This window comes from Heptranchias perlo, chromosome 32 (assembly GCF_035084215.1).
Source record: "Heptranchias perlo isolate sHepPer1 chromosome 32, sHepPer1.hap1, whole genome shotgun sequence".
Lineage (NCBI taxonomy): Eukaryota > Metazoa > Chordata > Chondrichthyes > Hexanchiformes > Hexanchidae > Heptranchias > Heptranchias perlo.
The window spans coordinates 18,245,441-18,261,843 of NC_090356.1; the positions used below are offsets into that span (position 1 = coordinate 18,245,441).

Genomic DNA, 16,403 nt, shown 5'->3' on the forward strand with positions numbered 1-16,403 from the left:
GAACCTGCCAACCCTACCTGGTCTGCCCCACATCCCCAATCTGTGGTTGACTCAATGCCATCTGAAGTGGTCTACCAGTACAATCATCACCCTCCTTCCAAGGGCAACTGAGGGACAATAAATGCGGCCTTGCCAGGATTACCACATCCCAACAACAAAAAGGTAAGTCTACAGAGTTGGTACCTGCTCACTGTATCACTACAGCAGCCCCCGAACCTGCTCACTGTATCACTACAGCAGCCCCTGAACCTGCTCACTGTATCACTACAGCAGCCCCCGAACCTGCTCACTGTATCACTGCTGCAGCCCCCGAACCTGCTCACTGTATCATTGCAGCAGCCCCCGAACCTGCTCACTGCATCACTACAGCAGCCCCCGAACCTGCTCACTGTATCACTACAGCAGCCCCCGAACCTGCTCACTGTATCACTGCTGCAGCCCCTGAACCTGCTCACTGTTATCATTGCAGCAGCCCCTGAACCTGCTCACTGTTATCATTGCAGCAGCCCCTGAACCTGCTCACTGTTATCATTGCAGCAGCCCCTGAACCTGCTCACTGTTACCATTGCAGCAGCCCCTGAACCTGCTCACTGTTATCATTGCAGCAGCCCCTGAACCTGCTCACTGTATCATTGCAGCAGCCCCCGAACCTGCTCACTGCATCACTACAGCAGCCCCCGAACCTGCTCACTGTATCACTACAGCAGCCCCCGAACCTGCTCACTGTATCACTGCTGCAGCCCCTGAACCTGCTCACTGTTATCATTGCAGCAGCCCCTGAACCTGCTCACTGTTATCATTGCAGCAGCCCCTGAACCTGCTCACTGTTATCATTGCAGCAGCCCCTGAACCTGCTCACTGTTACCATTGCAGCAGCCCCTGAACCTGCTCACTGTTATCATTGCAGCAGCCCCTGAACCTGCTCACTGTTATCACTACAGCAGCCCCCGAACCTGCTCACTGTATCACTACAGCAGCCCCTGAACCTGCTCACTGTATCACTACAGCAGCCCCCGAACCTGCTCACTGTATCACTACAGCAGCCCCTGAACCTGCTCACTGTTATCATTGCAGCAGCCCCTGAACATGCTCACTGCTATCATTGCAGCAGCCCCCGAACCTGCTCACTGTAATACTACAGTTCTGTACACTCATGTACTGAGTGTTAATCATGACCAGAATGTGCCTCCAAGATAGACATGAGATGCGTGCACCTAGTGCTGGTAACCATGGTTACACTACCATTTCTGCTAAGGTGCTAAGTTATTGTTCTGAAATTCTCAAGATTTGGAAGCTGTTCATTATATAAATACTTGTTATAATTTTGATACTGACTCAGTCCTGCTCTATGTACATTTAACCAGGAAAATGTAAGTTTACACTAATTGGTGAGAGGATGTGACGAATCACTGACCTTTCACCTTTGGGATCCAGGATTGAATGAGCCCTGGAGGGATGCAGGTGTGATTTGTTAAAAAACATATGCAAACTTGAATGTTTCTAAGAGAAAAAAAAAAGAGGCCATAAGACACAAACAAGTCTGCCTGGTGCAGACAGAGAAGTTGTACTGAGGGGGAAGGTGCTGAGAGAGCCATTCCTCTACACTTGACCCTGGTCAAACAAAGAAGCCTCTGAGGCCATCACTTGGGTGTTGAGTGCCTATGCCATATCCTCACCTTTAGCATCACTACAACCTGCACCTAAACCCAATGTGTCACTCGTGACGTGTGGCATCTATTGAATGAAATTCATTGCGTTATTGAAAAGGTTTCTCAGTGACGGTTAAGTAATTTTTTATATATATATCTCTAATTTCATCACTGCCAACTTAAACCAGCGCTCCCATTGGGGGAGCACTTGTACAGGCACTTTGTAAGTAGGAAAAAAGACAGCTGCGCTGCTGTGCACAGTTGGTGTACGCGGGCCGTGTACTCACCATCGTTGGAGAATTTCTGAGCACAAAGATTTGATGCTTGGATCAAATATCCAGTTGATTTATTCTCTCGTGTAACATTTCTACTTTGGTGCAATAAAGACATCCATGATTGCTGTCATGTGATCAGATGAGTGCAATTATTTATTTTACTAATTTTCTCTCTTTTCCCCCTATCTCCTTCTGGGCTTACAGTTGTATAAGAACCTGCCATCCTCCAGTACATTCCCTACAGTGAGTGGGGGCAGGCTAGGTGATCATGACAGTTACCACAATCAAAGCACGTTCCTCACCCAACTTCCACACACACACTCCAGCAGGTTTCACTGCAGAGCAGAGAGAAGCAGGAACCCTGGCTCATTTTTAATCCTCTCATGGCCTATAGGTGCCAGTTCCGCACACCCTGAGAATCAGCCCTGGGGTCTTTTGGCTGTGCAGCTCACTACCACAGCTCGGAACCAATGACTTGGGTGAGGTTAATTATAAAAATCAGTTTATAAACAGAGCAGTAGGAAGAGAAGCACAAATTGCACACAGACTGCTGGGCAACAGCAGTAACCAGAGCCTCCAGCTTAGAGATGCAAGGAACAGGAACAAAGATGGTTCAAGTTTTAGAGGACAGTGCCAGAGGGGGATTCTGGCAGTTATTGCTAAATATAGGTGGGAAAAGAGATGAGCCAAGTTAAGACAATCAGCAATGGGGAGGGGGGATTTTGTGCAGAAGCATGGGACCTCAAACTGAATACAACTTAAATGTGAAGACATTATTCCTCCCAGTTTTGGAACAAGCTGCCACCCCAGCACAGTGCAAAAGGACTTGTGCTGAAGATAGGTTAAGTCAGATTCTCAACATAGCAGAGGAAGGAGATGGAAATGGCACACATGGACCCCAGACACCAACGTTCTTTTCATTTACTGTTCGAGCAAGGGCTGAAAAAGCTTTTTGGAAATGGAAGTTGCAGCCGCACTGATTCGTGGCTGCTGTGTACCTGCCCACTGTAAATAGCTGAGGTAGATTATTGGGATAGATGAGGGAAGGAAACGTCACCAAATTGCTGCTAGCATCAAGAGATAGATGAAGGAAATGGAGACAAGACAGTGAGGGAGGGAAAATCCATATCCAGTGAAGCAATTTAGATCTTCAGCTGCATTTAACAGCAAGAGACTGAGTCAGAGTACGTCAGTACAATGTCGGCTCTATTGTTTACACCTCCTATATTTGGTTTAAATAAACCATTTAAAAAAAGATCACTTTGTTGGACTTGGACTAGTGTATGTCTGTCCCATCTCCACAACTAAAGTATTAAGAGTTACTCCAACTAACAGCCCCTTGCCCCAGCTCATTCCCATAACTTGGGTCAAACAAGCCGCCTGTTCCTCCCCTGCAATCTTTCAGGATGATCTCCCATTACCCAACAGCAGAGCCCCTACTTTGATGCAGGTACCCCAAGTGAGAAGCCCCTCCATCCCGCCCTGAGTCATGACTTGCCTTTAATCAAGAACCAAATTGAGCCTTGAGTCACTCCCACTAGGCATTGGGATCCAGGAATGGGCAAAGAAAACTCCTTACTGGCCGCAACAGCTCACACTACTATTGAGTTCCAAACTCTGACCAGTTAAACTGGAGGGTACAGACTTGGAAAAACAAAGGATTTGGAAGCAGTTTAGTAAACACTTAAAATCTTTATTAGCTCTCTGCGTAGAAAGAAAAAGATACACAAGCATAAAAAGCTGTTTGTAGCAGTTGGCAAATTTTACATCTTCTAAAACAAGTGCCCATAAAACATTCAGTTCAAGGACCGGCTCCAACTGATTCAACATGAGGTGTGGCTCCTGCCCCAGCAGAAGTCTAAAACTGGAGGGGGCCCGCAGTAAACAGTAATTCTGTCTGAGCCAGGACCAAGAGGTCTGCACTTACCATCTGGCGCAATCAGTACATGTCCTACAAGTCCAAATTTCGGGGCTAGAATTGACCAGGGAAAATAAGGAATAGAACTCTGCAGGCTATAAATTGATTTCTTTGGTTGAGTAACAACACATGACAATTCTATGTCTTTAACAGGTGCAGCTCATCCTGAATCAAAAGAGAAACACTGCACAGAATCCTTCAGTTCTGTAGAGTCAGAATCCTCGATGCCAGTTTAGAATAGTGGCCATCCATTGATCTCAGATCACTCACTCTCCAATTGCAATCTCTTCAAGCACCCAAGAGGCTATCCAATCAGTTCTTTTAGTCAGGCCTCACTGTCACTGAATTTGCAGACTGTGGAATGATCAGATTCGCTCATTTCTACACACCAAGTTGCTGTACAATTTAAAACAAGTTAGTTAGTTATTGTTCCTTCATCTTCATGTACAAGGGATTAGTTTGTGGTGCATTAATGCTCCAGTGAGACTAACAGCCCAGCGGAGCAGTCATGGTGACCATCGCAGCAGGTCACTTCTGTCGTGCAAACTACACAAGTCTCACAACTTCACAAATATTTAGGAGAATAAAACAATAAAGTAGGAGTTTCCAAACCCAACGGTTCTCCCTCTTTTCATAATCATTGTTTCAACAGCAAACACCATATCTGAAGGATGGGTGGGAGAGACAGATAGCTCCGACATTGGGTCCACTTCATTTCTTCCAGATACTGACTCAGGTCAGTGCTCAGCATTTCCTGGGATTCCCAAGAAAAACCAGGGGAGGAGCAAAGTTAAAAGACAAAAAAAGGTGGATGTCCCAGCGGCAAAAAGAAAAAGGATTGAGGGAGATGTGAGGCCATCTCTGCAATTCTAAAAGACATAGATAGTGTAGATGCAATCAGAGGTCGATATGGGTCAAAAAAAAGGGAACCCCTCCAATGGCTGGGGTCATATCGGGTACAAAGGAAGATGGTTGTTAGAAGCTAATCATTACCGCTCCAGGGCAACTAGGGATAGGCAATAAATGCAGCCTTGCCAGTGTCACCCTCATCCCAAGAACAAATATATATTGGATTTAAAATTGAAACCTCATGAAGAAAGGAATCCACTCACTCACTCTTCCCAAGCAGTGATGTGGAAGAGAGTCCCAGCAAAAGCAATTGATGCCAAGTCACTTAACTCCTTCAAAAAAACAATCTGGATAATATTCGGTTGAAAGCAGGATTGGAGATTGTTGGGACAGGTACAGACCAGTAGAAATGTGAGGATGGATTAATATTCTGGAGTAGTCCTACATTGCCACTGGGGAGGAGGGATATTTGTTTAGAACTTTCCCTTAGATTAAATAGGTGGGGTAGAGTCCACATGGGCTATGCTGCAGCAACAACTTGCAGTTAAACAGCACCTTTAACCATAAAGAAACATCTCAGGATGCTTTGTCATGATGGGGAGCGGTGACTGAATGCAATTAAATGGGTGGGGTAGAGTCAATGATCAGGTCGACCGGACGGTGTCTGGGAGGATTGGCTTTGATGAATGATTGGCCTTTCTTCACTCCATGCTTTATTTTATGGACTAATTCTCCCAGATGGTACTGCAAGTCTACTCACCCTTGTTTGGTGGTTCACACTCAGCTCTTTGCAGAGTAGAAATGGCTGCAACCCACTCCTGCATTTCATATCTGCACAATTGAAACAGAGGAGATATAGTAAAGGGCAAGGCCACAATTCATCCCACTCAGACTGGCACATAAGTATACTCACACAAATGGAATAAAAACAAGTCACCAGAGGTGCTCGGGATCACTGACTGTTTTCAGGATCTAGACTTGGACCCTGAATTTCCCCTGGAGAGGACATAGAAACCCAGCGAGAGAAAGAGAGAGAGAAAAAGAAAAACAAGAGAAAGAAAGAGAAAGCATGATGAGTCAGTTCAGTCAACATTTGAATGATACCCAAAATGTCAACCTGTCCCATCACACACACACACAACCTGCTGTACATTTCCAGTACTTTGATCTTGGAATCTTTATCTATATTGTTTATCCATAAATACTTACTCATTTCCTGCTCCCACGATAAACTTCCTGCTAATTCCTTTGTGATTCTCAGACAGGAAGAGAACAAAGACCAGTGACTTTGCCTCGAAGCAGTCAGCTCTCACCTTCGAGGTCCTAGCATAGTCCAGTACAGAAAATCTACCATCACTGGGGAATACAAATCTTGAGTTAATGAGAGGTGGTGGAGGTTTAAAATCCAATAATCATTTCCACTTCAATAAAAAAATGACCTCATTAATGGCATTAACTTCAAAAAAACTTTACAGAAACCCACTGAGTTCAGGAAGATTTCAAATGGTTTTACTAGCAGACTGTCTGTATGTGGATCTGGTAACAAGGCAAGGCCTAGCTCCTCACCCACAGTTGATTTCTGTCAGAGATTGTAGCCCTCAGTAACCTGCCTCACCATCCCAATAGATCTAATTTATTTGAATTAAATTTCAACAGCATCAAAACCTGCATCTAAAAGTTTAGAATCAAAGCAAATGCCCAACTTAGGGAAAAATGGACTGTTCTTGGGGGACTGGTTTATTACACTGCCCAAAATCCACAAACTGGACTCAAATCCAGGACTGAATGATGGATGAAAATAAGCTGCTGTTGTAATAAATCTACTGCCTGTTGGAAGTCTCAAACCAGTTACAGGAGAATATGGGCCTACAGCACAAAACTGCTCCTAATGTGATACTAAATGGGTAACTTTACAAGTTCCAATTGGATGGAGAAATCACAGAGCACACACGCCTGAATTCCCCATTTGCATCAGGTAAGACTCCATGCCAGGAGCACAAACTCCAAACGATTCTTCAATGCCGGTCTCAGATGCCACAAATACAGCTGGAGAGAGAAATGGGAAGGTCACTAGTACAGTTGAGAGCACGGTTGAGACTGGGCAGAATAGAAGGTGTTTATTTTGCATCTAACTTACCCCTGAACTGCAAATGCTACCCCCCCCCCCACCACACACTGCCCCCCTCACCAATTTTTCCCTCTAACTTTTTCCCCTACTGGGAGGTATTGACTTCTGCTGGGGTCCGGTTTCAGTGACCGTTTATGTGTAATCCTCAGAGTGCCAGCAGGCTTTCAACAATGGGCAACATCATTGCCAAGCTTCATTCTGTCCTCAAGTAACTCCAATGCATATTTCCAGCAGGAGTCACTGGATAGCTATCAGCCAGGGGTCCTGGTCCTGCTGGACACCCATATCCAGAGAATTAATTTTTAAAAATTGAGCCAAGCGGGAGTAGATTCACTTTGTACCTTAAACACTTTCAGGAATCTCCAAGGAATTACCTTTCAGCTTGGGTTGATAAAGCTGTACCCCGTATTCCAATACCAAACATAAGCAACACTAGGAAGTCACAACAGTGATATTCCCAACATAACATTTCCTAATATACTTTGGACAAAATGCAGAAATGAAAAGGTGAATATAGTCACGAAGAAGCAAATGTAAAATAGAAAAGTATTTAGACACTTACTCTTTTCTAGACAGCAACAAGAGATCATTAAACAGATGAAGATAAATAGATTTGGCTGCATTTCCAGTTTTGTGTCCAGATTCAGGGCCAAATATCTCATCGAGTTCACCTTCTTTGACCAGGAAGCGTGTTCGGGAGATAAGAGCAAGAGACTGGAGGGTAGGAGAAGGAGTGACTCATTACCGGTAACTGTATGAAACCTGAAAAACTAAACATCTCAATTCTCTACACATTCCCCACCCCATACACTCTGGGCTCGTCTCACCCAGGCAACTCAGGGTCATTTGGATTAATTTCGAGAAAGGAATTCATTTTGGTCACCATTGTTGACATCTCATCATTTCAACACTGAACATAGCCCCTACCTTCATTCCTACTGTCCCCACTTCCCTCCAACCTCAAAATTTGGACTGTTGTGCCTTGGTGTACATAAATGGCAGGTCACATCTTTCAGGTTGGTCAGGAATTAACCAATTCAAATGGAGTCACCTTTGATATCAACCCTTCACAATCCCCAAAGGTTATGATCCAATATGGCTATCGGGAATTGTTTTTTAAAAAAAAAAGTTAGTTTAAGTTTCTTCTGATCAGTGTTGGATGCACAGTAGTCAGGAGGGAGTGACCTCAACTCAAACCTCACTCACTGTGGCTCAGTAATAAAGATGCCAATTTTCTTTTAAAAAGACTGCAAAAGTCAAGAACCAAATATGGGTTCTGATAAATGACAATTGCCTGGATCATTGCTTCTCTCCACAAATGCTGTGCCTGACTTGCTAAGTATCTCCAGCATCTACTGTTTTGTAACCAAATATTCCCCACCCTTTTCAACAAGATTTTAAGATGACAGAGAGGAATCAATGCATTTTGTTAACGGGCTTCCTTGTGTCATGTATTTATTGTCTACAGGTTGCAATTAATTGGATATCAAAGCTTTGTCGACACAATATATTAGAAATGCCAAGCAGCTCCCTCAGTTCATTTCATATCACACTGCACTCTGCTAATGCACACCTTGGTACTGGCAAATTCCAGCTGCTTCTCCAGAGAGACCAGCTCCTCAATCTGTCTCATCATCTTTATATTTTCGTTACATTCATGCACTATCTGCAGGAGAAACAGAAGAATGTTACCTTCCTCCAACCCACAAGCTCAACACCATCCAGGACAAAGCAGCCCGCTTGATTGGCACCCCAATCCACCACCCTAAACATTCACTCCTTCACCATCGGCACATCGTGGCTGCAGTGTGTACCATCCATGGGACGTACTGCAGCAACTCGCCAAGGCTTCTTCAACAGCACCGCCACCACATAGAAGGACAAGGGCAGCAGGCACATAGGAACACCACCACCTGCACAGTCTCCTCCAAGTCACACACCATCCAGACTTGGAAATATATCACCGTTCCTTCATCGTCGCTGGGTCAAAATCCTGGAAATCCCTACCTAACAGCACTGTGGGAGAACCTTCACCACATGGACTGCAGCGGTTCAAGAAGGCGGCTCACCACCACCTTCTCAAGGGCAATTAGGGATGGGCAATAAATGCTGGCCTTGCCAGCGACGCCCACATCCCATGAACGAATAAAAATAAACAACCCCAGCCACATTACCACCTCCCATGGTTGGAGCATTACATCCACCAATCCCTCCTACCCCACAGGGTTACCTTGCTCATGAAGTAGTCACTCTCCTGACAACCTTAAAAACATCAACATCTGGCTACAGGGAGGTTTCAAAGTAGCTTAGCTTCAGTATTCCGACACTGCGCACGGTCTTGTGAAACACAAATGCCCGATCCATGGGTCTCATGTACCCAGTGGCAAGGTCAAACTAAAAATACCAGATTTTATAATACAGCCATTTTCAAATGGCTTCAGTAAATCGGATGCTACAGTATCAAGTGTGTTGCTGTAGTAACATTTGAGCTTTCAGTCACCCGTGTAGCATGATTTGGGGATTTTGGGCATCATGACCTCAAGTGATTGCCGAGATCATGATGCAGGCCTTTGCTCGTGATCATCTGGCCACTGCAAATGACATAACAACATTGCTTCCAGTCTCTTTGGCAGCAGGACCTACAAGAACATTTGAGTCTCAGTTCGCAAGAGACCAGTTGGGATTGTCCTATTGCCTGAGGGATCTCCAAACAAAAACCAACGAGCCTCACCTCCCTGATCGCTTCCACAGCTTGCCCGACTGATTCTGTTATTGGACACTCTGGTGAAGTCAACATTAAGATATTCTGGAAGAAACCAAAAATGATTGATTAGTGGAAGGCCAATACAGGTTGGGTTCTACCAATTCCCCTCCCTCCAGCGTAGACCAAAGATTTTAAGTGAGGATTGACACCACTATCTCAGCCAACAGGTTGGAGGGAATCGCCATTCTGGCCAGGAATAGAATTATATGCAGCCCAAAGATTTGACTTGCATTAAATAGTGGCAAATGTCTCCACTGCAGATAACAGCAGCCGACTCGCATGGTTCATCTCAGCAACTACTTATTTAAATATTGATGGAGTAGACACAGAATTCAGTGCAAGTCCAACACTCCAGGGAGGGGAGAAAAAAGCCTCAAGACTTTGAAATGTTTTAAGCAGAAATCCAACATAAAAGCAGTGAAACCAACTCTATCCCTAACCTACTCATTACTCTATAGTTAAAGCAAATGATGGGATATCAAAAAATTGCCAAGAGAAATGGGCTAAAAATCTTAAATCACCAAGGTGTACTTTTCTCACAATCCGAATCAGTTTTTCTCCCTCACAGGGACTTTCAAGTTAGCAGTAAACTTCAGAATTTTGCCTCAACCCCCCCCCCACCCACCCCAAGATAGAAGGAAGTTTCCAACTCGTTTATGAGCAGCTGCTAATACAGTCCACACACTTTGCTCACTGGTTGTTCGCCATAGATTGAGGTAAGTGGACCATGTGCTGACAGAACGAGCAGCCTTTGCAGTGCCCAACTGGAAACGTTCTTCACGCCTAGGTGGATTGATGCCGAACTCAAGCACTTTAAAACATACAGCCAATTAAAATTGAAGTGCCAGTGAGTACAGGAACTATGAGGTGAAAATCAGGTGTTGCACCCTGAAAGTTTTTGGTGGGGGGGGGGCACAAAATGCTACTGAAGATCATTGGCTGTTACCTCAAGCAGGATCTTCAGCCGTGTGATTCGTTGGAACGGCAGGATCAGGAAGGATTTCAGCAGCTGCCGCTGACACACTGGCTGTTCCTCCAGTTTCTTTAGGACCTGGACAAATTCCACATTCTGCCTGTCAGGGAAACAAGCAGAGGGGCAAGGGCAACACACTGGATTACACTCACTATATCAGAATGCAGCATATTTTGAAACAGCAATTCTACCTGATTTTAGACTTGTCTAACTATCTGGCATTCACTGACCAGTTGGTTAGTGGCTTTATCAGATATTCACTTGCCACTTTTGCCCATAGCACATTACACTGAAATCTCCTCATTCAGTTTGAAACCTGATGGTCTTGGGACTGAGAGACTAGAACTCGGTCTGTTGAATGGTCAGTCACGCAACACAAGTGAAAGTGTGTGGGGGAGGAGAAGGAGGAGATCCAGAGGGTTGTGTGGTGCAACTTGGGGAGGGGGGAAAGAGAGGGTAAGAGAAGAAGGGCAGTGCAGAATTTAGTTACTTGTTAAGAGTTTGCGTGTATGTGGACAGTACAGAAGTGGCTGGGCATTTTTTAAACATAACAGGAGAAGAGCAAGTCTGACCTGCTTCTGAGCTCTGACACAACTTAGTAGCTTTAGAGCTTTAGACTAGACTCTTGCAGTGCACATGGCCCGAAGGGTGGGGGGTGTCTGTTCTCAGGGTCCATTAAATTAATGGAAAAGCTCAGAGCAGAATATTGCGAGTGAGGTTCACTCACATGAGCTGCTGCATCACCTTCTCCTGGTACATCTGATTGGTGACGTATGGGATGTAGACTCTGCGAAAATCGGTGCAATGCCGCAGCACAACATCACTGATGTCTCTTAAAAAGATGTTCTCCTCCAGACGTGCCTCTAGGTCCAACAGAAACCTGTCCAACAACAAATTATAGCAAGTTTAGCCAGCAGACTAAGCGTGCAGATAAATATGCAGCACATGCACCAAGCAGCATACTACAGGCAACACCATTTACTGCGTGAATGAGGAAACCCAGTAACAATGGTTTGTGAAGAATTTCCTCATAACCAAAATACGCTGGCTGGCCAGTCAGCTCTCCCCTTACTGGTATTTAAATCCATTATTCCATCAATTCTTCCCCTCTCCTAAAGGCACAGACTCTTGCTAGGATCCAGTTCCAAGGGTGCCTGCAGACTTTCGTAACCTCACGCAAGTGACCAGTGATGTTTGAACTGAAACAGGGAATGTTGGTGGACTATTCAACTGCGGAGGGTATCACAGCCCAGCAAGATCCCTTCCCAACACATGCACTTCGGTGCGGGGAGGGGATCACTGAAGTGCCGAGGGGCACTGCGGTGGACTGTGGAACCCTTACCACTGCCCAGCTAACTCTGTACAGACCAGGAGTTGAACCTGTTGGTCTGCACGGTGTAGGACTACACAATGTTGAGGCCTTTACCCTCTGAACTACCAGGGAGATGGTGGCCTGTGTTTCAATTAAGTTTATTTTGCTTGGTTCTGGCAGACACCTTTTCATTCATTGCAAAATCGTTTTCAAATGTGGTTTCTGGAGGATTAACTAGGATCTAGTAAGCTGTGCTGCACACACCTTTCACTTGCATCCTTCACCTCCAGCACGTTGGAGAACAGCGTGTGCCTGTCTGTGAGAGTCAGCGTGTCCAACAGCTCAGGACATTTACTGAAATGATTGACAGCCACCGTCAAACTGCGCAGGTAAGATGCCTCCGAGGTAATAACTTCAAACATTGCCTGAAGAGATGAAACAGCGTAGACAGCATCATTTAGTAGAGTTTCATGGACCCCAGCCTTGCTGAATGACATCAGTGCCACTCAGCTACACATTGTAGGAACAGAATCACAAATCAGAATTTATTTTTTCCTCAAATTTAGTTCATTTCAGGGACGGTCTGGACCAGTAACTGAATTCATACGGATCCAACTGTTACAGTTCACGTTCTACCCCTGTAAAAACTTTTATTCAAGACTCGAAAACTGCTCCTTTTCTGTGTTTGGGTTTTTGTAGCCTAGGTCTTAACAGTCAACCTCAATCACAGCAGATTGTTAACTAGAGAATACCTTGGATGTCCACATCTGCTGCCAATCTGAATAGCAGAAACTATCAAACCATTAGTGTGGGAATAAACCCTCCATAAACTCCAACTTGGCCAAATATACACACCACACACACAATTATATTGGCTTCCCATCCACCTTGATTTAAAATTCTCATCCTTAATCCATCCATGGCTCATCTCTACATTCCACCTCCCCTGAATGCCGTGTTCCTCTGACCTTTATGCCTTCAACCCACCATTGGTGGCAGGGCCTTCAGCCTCTTGGTCCTACTCTCGAGAATACCTTCCCTAAATATTTCTTTCCTCCTTTAAAAACTTCCTCAAAGCCTAATTCATTGAATAAATTTTCAGCCACCTTTCCCAATCTTTCCTTTTCCTGTACACCTATCTGTGAAAACTCATTGGGATATTTCTTTTAGGTTAAAGGCACTATGTAAAATGGTTGTGGTGGTTGCAGTTGATTCAGGCTAAACACTTGTTCTATGTATCATTTTACTTGGTAAATTAATCTAGAAGCAAAGAGAGATTCTGTGCATGAAAATCAAATTTACACAACGTACAAACTCAGTTAACCATTTTAAAATATTCCTTCCAAATTTTTCTCAGCAAGCTCTTGGAAAGATAGTCTCATGCACAAGGTCTGTTCATGAAGTTCGATTCACCCTCATCCTGTGTGGCAGCACGATGAATAAAAACTCGAACACAAAGGTTTCTGGGTTATAAGGATGTTTTCTTTTATGTTCAAGTAAATGCCTCAAAGATGTTATCATTCCATCAACCTGATTATTTCGAGCATCAAAGCAACAATGGTGTCTTTTCCCTTGACTACGGTGCCAATCCTAAAACACAAACTTACAAAGGAACTCCATTTCCTTAGCGACTAAAAGGACCATATACATCCAGCAGTTAATTCATAGCTGCTGGACCATCCCTTGTCCCCAACCCCTTCCGCTCTCCCCATCCCCACCTTCATCCCCACCCCTCACTTGGTTTTACACTCACCTCCTGCACCTTGAGCTCCTGGGCAGTAACTACACCCAACAGGCCACTCTGCTTCACTTCAGGGATCTCATGCCAGAAGATGAAACTGGAGTCTTTGGGAGAAAACTGGGAGGAAGAAGAGTTCAGAATGGAGGAAGCGACAAGGCCGGCGAGGGACAGTGTTGTATCCACCACAGAAGAGCCTTTCCCGGGCTTTGTTGGGGCTCCTTGGATAGACTGGAGCCAGTAATTCTGGTAAAGTGGTTCTGAAGGCATCAATTATAGACACACACACACACATGAGAACTTGTTCACACACAATCCAACTTTACTACTAGGGAATCCATAGGACCATAAATGGAAGAGGCCATTCAGTCCTTTGTGATTGGATTGCTTTAGCAAAGAATTGGTACAAAGTTAATCCCACTGCCCTGCTCTCTCCCCACGCACCAATACCTTCCTCTGCTTCATGTGTTTATCCACTTTTCCCTTGAAAGATATGATAGCCTATTTCAACTACTCCCAGTGGCAAAGTATTCAACGCTCCAATAACTCTGCATAAAGAACTTTCTCCTAACCTCCCTCCTCCCTCTGTTGGTGAAGATTTTAAATTGATGGGCTCTCATCACTAACTCCCCAGCCCGAGGACCCTTCATAGCTTTATGAATATCCATTAAATCTCCTTTTCCCCCAGTTTACCAGAAAAATACTGGGATAATGCTCATTAGCCACTTTTTTTTAAAAAAAGCACACAACTATCAAATGATTCCCCAGGGGTTGCATTCAGTTAGAGCACTGGCCTTTGACCTAGGTTCAAATGCAGCCCAGGCTGGCCAGTTATTAGTACATCAGAGAACTCACCCAGCACTGATACATGAAAGTGCATCCACAGATATGCATTCCCTAGACAGTCATTAAGCATAGGAATTACAGAATCTTTCTTTCCCAGCCTGAGAATTAGAGTTGTCAACTCTGGTTGGACTTTTTCCTGGAGGTTTTCACATGACCTCTTGCCTCCAACCACTCCACCCCCACACTCCCACCATTGGTCACCCAACATGTCAATCCTCACAGTGCCCCCCCCTTCCCACACCAATTGGAAAGCAAACAAACAAACAGACTTTGTTACTGGATTGGATGATTCTTGATTCTCAGTTAAACAGCCTCTCCCCCCCAATATTTTTATAACTAATAAGTGAAAAAGTGTTTAAAGAAAAAAGGAAAAAATACTTAATGTCCCAATGATTTTTCTCACTGCTTGCTCACAGTCCTGTCCTGGAGATAAATTTTCAATTTTTGGAGACTCCAGGTCAATCCTGGAGCGTTGGGAACACTACAAAGGATATTCAAGACAAACTGTAACACCTTCTGTGCTGAGATGATCCAATTTAGCTACACCAGAGATTGAATCTCAGACCTTCCCAATAACCTCGAACAAACTGCCTTGGTCCACTTACGGGTTAGGATGTACTTGGATTCCCTTTTCTGCAGCTCCTCGATTTTTTCAGACATTTCCCTTTTTCCAATAGGGACCTTCCAAGTTCTATAAACACAAACACGACATTGGCTTCACCTCCTTCAAATTGAGAACTAAACCCCATCTAATTCAAAAAGGTGTACATGCAGTAACCTGGAGAAATCAGTATAAAGCAAACTGAACTGTTGGAAACAATGGTCCAGACCCCTCCCTAACAGGGCAGTGTCCAGTGAGGGTCACCCAGCCCAAAGCAACTGAGCAGGGAGGGAATAGGAAGAGGTTTTGAGCCTAAAGATTCCTACAAGCTGTTTTTTAGTGGGAAGGACCCCAAATCCTTCAATCCCCTCCAGCTCAGACTGGGTCACACCTCCCCAACCTCAGCTTCAACCAGACGGCTCACCCGATACCTGGCCACAATCTCCGATTAATCGGCTAGAAGCTGCTGCCACAAATCGCTTCAGCCGCAGATGGTGTGAAGTCCCGAGATAAGGAGGTAAACGCCGATCCGACTCAATAGGAGGGGTCACAGCAGCCGCCCGAACAACGCAGCTAACATTAAATGTTCCTTTATCAGGCTCTACCGGCAGAGACGCCTGATTTGAAACCTGATTTTGGCAAACTAAACTTTAATCCCCGTTTATCTCCTGATTTCCCCTGTAACATTTCATTAATAACGAGCTGCCTCTGAGTCTATGTCACCGAATGCAGTGTAGGAGTCTATCCGCTTCACACCCTGATGGTACCAATTCCCCTGTCTCATTGCACAATAGTGCTAATTTTCCCAATCTGTAATACTTAATTGAATGGCTAAGGGCAACACATTAATTCCTCTTACAACCTGCAGGCTTTTAAAACCCAAGCTTGGCATCACCACTTCCTGATTTACCTCATTGTCTGTTTTATTCTCTCCATCCTCACTGACGTCCTTAGCCCTTCTGGGTTTTTTTTAAATTTAAAGATAAAACTCACTCAAATCAGAAGGGACCCATGAGTTTGGCCTTGGCATATTCTGATTGCCAGTCATGCAGTCAGTTACCACACTGCCAATCCAGCAGATTCCATCAGAGTCACATGTCTGCTGAGTTTGAATGTGCTCTCCAGATTGTTCCATGTATTTCAGAATGCATAGCCTCCTCCCATCCCTACTTCATTGAAGAGTGCTTACCATAGTTATCACTGAAATGAAGATGCCCCATTGATTCCTGTGTTCACACTGCATTCATTGCCTGTCATCGCTGGCATGACTTCTTCCATTTTACTTTCACAGCTGCTTTTGGTAAATGTCTAATGGTGGACACAGGTATTCTATTAGAAATGGGGAGGAGG

General features: G+C 44.7%; 1 protein-coding gene across 3 annotated transcripts; it reads right to left on the reverse strand.

Moving 5' to 3' along the window:
- Positions 1-3,625: 3,625 nt before the first annotated feature.
- Positions 3,626-15,997, reverse strand: si:ch73-15b2.5 (rho guanine nucleotide exchange factor 19). 3 transcript variants are annotated; one of them, XM_067970103.1, is made up of 12 exons: positions 15,964-15,997; positions 15,058-15,143; positions 13,622-13,866; positions 12,133-12,293; positions 11,284-11,436; positions 10,530-10,656; positions 9,551-9,625; positions 8,393-8,485; positions 7,382-7,533; positions 5,901-6,047; positions 5,452-5,522; positions 3,626-4,238 (listed from the first exon to the last, which is right to left on the reverse strand). In XM_067970103.1, exons 1-12 carry the CDS (start codon positions 15,987-15,989, stop codon positions 4,168-4,170), a joined length of 1,407 nt encoding a protein of 468 aa, XP_067826204.1. In that variant the 5' UTR covers positions 15,990-15,997; the 3' UTR covers positions 3,626-4,167. The 3 variants fall into 3 exon arrangements, with proteins under 3 accessions (XP_067826204.1, XP_067826205.1, XP_067826206.1); XM_067970104.1 differs by lacking the exon at positions 15,964-15,997 and adding an exon at positions 15,485-15,761; XM_067970105.1 differs by lacking the exon at positions 15,964-15,997 and adding an exon at positions 15,478-15,761.
- Between the last annotated feature and the right edge of the window lie 406 nt (positions 15,998-16,403).